Source organism: Vigna radiata, chromosome 1, assembly GCF_000741045.1.
Source record: "Vigna radiata var. radiata cultivar VC1973A chromosome 1, Vradiata_ver6, whole genome shotgun sequence".
Taxonomy (NCBI): Eukaryota; Viridiplantae; Streptophyta; class Magnoliopsida; order Fabales; family Fabaceae; genus Vigna; species Vigna radiata.
The window spans coordinates 2,525,490-2,528,488 of record NC_028351.1 but is presented as its reverse complement, the minus strand read 5'-3'; the positions used below and the strand labels follow the sequence as shown (position 1 = coordinate 2,528,488).

At 29.7% G+C, this 2,999-nt stretch overlaps 1 protein-coding gene across 1 annotated transcript in view; it reads left to right on the top strand.

Moving 5' to 3' along the window:
* Window positions 1-1,725: 1,725 nt before the first annotated feature.
* The window catches only part of LOC106755583 (probable serine/threonine-protein kinase PBL11), a 15,224-nt gene continuing 13,950 nt past the window's right edge, over window positions 1,726-2,999 (top strand). Inside the window, exon 1 of the mRNA XM_014637764.1 lies at window positions 1,726-1,846. Within this exon, the coding sequence (XP_014493250.1) occupies window positions 1,726-1,846 (121 nt within the window). The remainder of the gene's footprint in view (window positions 1,847-2,999) is intronic.

Genomic DNA, 2,999 nt, shown 5'->3' with positions numbered 1-2,999 from the left:
TGACTTTTTGTAATAGTGTAACTTATGAGTTCATGCATTTCAACATACTTCAATTTTTCTTTAAACAATCTTTCCTCTTTTGGTTTAAAATTTTATTTTTGTTTTATAATCTCAAAGATATTTTGTTTTGTCAAATTTACTATTACATGATTATTTTTAACTCAACTAAATAAATTTAATAATATATATTCCTAAATTTAAGTGAGAGTTCCAACAATGTTTATTTACATTATAGATAAATAAATAAATATTTTTTAAAATTGAACTTTAAAATAAAAGAGTATTAAAAAACATGTTGTTGATGTTATTTTACTATTTACACAAGAATGCTGAATGTTGAAAGGCTCCTATGGTTGCTTAACTCTTTCAAATATCAGTTCATAATTTATCATGAATATAGCTAAGTAAAACCAATTTGACTTGCATTTGGTTTTCCATCACAAAATTGCTTCAACCAATTGTCTACCATCACCATTTATGATCATGTATCTGCATTGTATCCAGGAAAGTTAAATGGGTGTAATTTCATTGGCGAAATACCAACTATATCTTACTTTTGAGTATCATAATATCCAATATATAGTAGTATAAAAGTAATTTTAAGAGAATTAGTTATTATATAATATTTATATTTTTAATTTAACAAGTAGCAAACTTATAATATTTAGAATAAATAAAAATATAACTCACTTGACTATTACGAAAGTAATAACAATGACTCTCTTCTTACACATTATAGTTTAATATATTTAGAACACCAACACCTATCATAATAAATGATGTTATTCATCATTTGACAAATCTGTACGCATAAATTTTTTTAAGAATAAATAAACTAATTCCATCAACAAGAGAAATTTACCACACCTAATTATAAAACAACAAACAAACTAATACTATATATTATCATCCAAAAAAAATTACCCATTAATTTTAATAACTGTTTCGGATGTAGGTCCCAAGATGAAACTCGAACCGATTACCTTGATAGAACACTCCGGTCGATCTCACTCTACGCCTGAACGGGTGCGACCTGCACGTTAGCACTCCGACGCTCAAGTTATCAAGGTCACAGTAATATTCAAGGTGAAAGTGATTAGATCAAAAGTGGTTTACCTGGTCAACCATTCCTATATTTATAGGCTTCAGACATAACTCTGGAGTGCGAATTATCCGCAACCGTAAACACATAATCCCAGATATTTCACCCACTAAGTATAACTATCGCGCACGCATCCGAGATTATCGCCCCCAGGATCTGCTTGTTACTCCACGTTGGATTTCTTCCCCTCTCTTTCGTGGCCGATGATACCAACCCCCCAACCGATCAGTCTCCCCACTCCACCGATTGACTCACCTGACCAACCGATCTTCCCTCCAACCTAACCGATCCTCATACACTACATAAGTCCCCCAAGCCCCGAGTAATGACAATGGCGATGGGGTTTAAGCGAAAACAAAAAGAGTTGCAATTCTCAAACCTTAAGATCAACTTAAAAACTGACGGCGTGGATGAGTGCACAAAACAATTGACGCAGGATTTGAAAAGACCGCTACTGCCAGCCCTTAGATTTCTCTACAATTAACGACGGCGATGAACCCCTGAAACTGTTTTTCGCGGCTATAAATAGGTGAGGGTTTCCTCCTCATTTGTGATTGTTTGGCACTTTGGGAGTCCTTTAACCGATCCACCACATCTGCAACCCGATCTTCTATTTACAGGTAATGTCTCATTCTTCTAACTCCTTCGGTGGGTCCAGGGACGAGGGTAGAGGGTATGATGACGATGGGAGAGCATCTCTGTCCTCGTCCCATACGTCACCTGCCAGTTCGTCCTCCTCCTCCGGTATAACGTTTAATTAAGATAATACTCGTATCTGGTCGTCTATCGTCCTCCACCCATAATGCAGGAGTACGATTGGACTCCTCATAAGATTAAGATTAAATACATATATCCTTTTCTAACAAAATATAAAACTAGCACACATACATTTTATAAATATAATTAAATAAATAAGAGCTTAAATACTTTACTCTAATTATTACTTTTCAATTTCAATTTATTTGACATAAGTATAATAACTCATAAAACAAGTCTTAGCGAAAGTGTCATTTTTCTCTTCTCTTATAAACTCTATATCAATTAAAAAATTTATTCATATATTATGTAAAAATATTTATTGCAATTAATGTGTGTTTCCTCAATAATAATTTTTTTAGCAAAAATAAAATCTGATAAAATTTTATTAGGAAATGTGGAAACTAGACACATAAGATAGTTATTAATTAATTTATTATCAAATTTAAACATGTTTAATAAAAAAAAAAGTTAGCCTTATTCATCTCTTAAACCATCAAACCGAAAAACCAGGGCTATTTATTTACATCTTTAGATGTATTAAGAAGGTATGGAAAGGAAGGAGATGAAAAAAATAAATAAGACAGGTAAGAGATGAAAAAATAAATCATTTCCTACATCAGATCGAGGTGTAGAAAGTAAAGAGGAAATAAATTCAAGATTAAGTTATATATATGTGGAATGGGTTATTTTCTTTTGTTAAATATCTTTGTAGCTTTAGAGGTAAAACTGATTTTTTTTTTTTATTTCAAACTTTGATTATTAAACTTAAAAAATAACTAATATAGTTTTTTTAATTTATGATGATAACTTTTTTGAGTTTGTTAAATAACATTTTAAACTAATATTGAAACGAAAAAGTGTGAGATGTTAATAACTCAAATTTTAGTTTTTAACATATTTAATACATTAAAAAATGTAAATGTAGTTAAAAACTATATTTATTTATATTTAAAACTTAAAAATCAAAATATATCAAATTTTGAAATATAAACAAATTCTAATTTTGCAGTTGAGATTAAAAATATATTTAATTTTTTTTAATAATATACAGTAATATACTTATTGTTATTGTTTTTCAATAAAATAAATATGAAATTAATACATGACTTTTGGTTAAATTAAAGGGCAACTTCCTAAA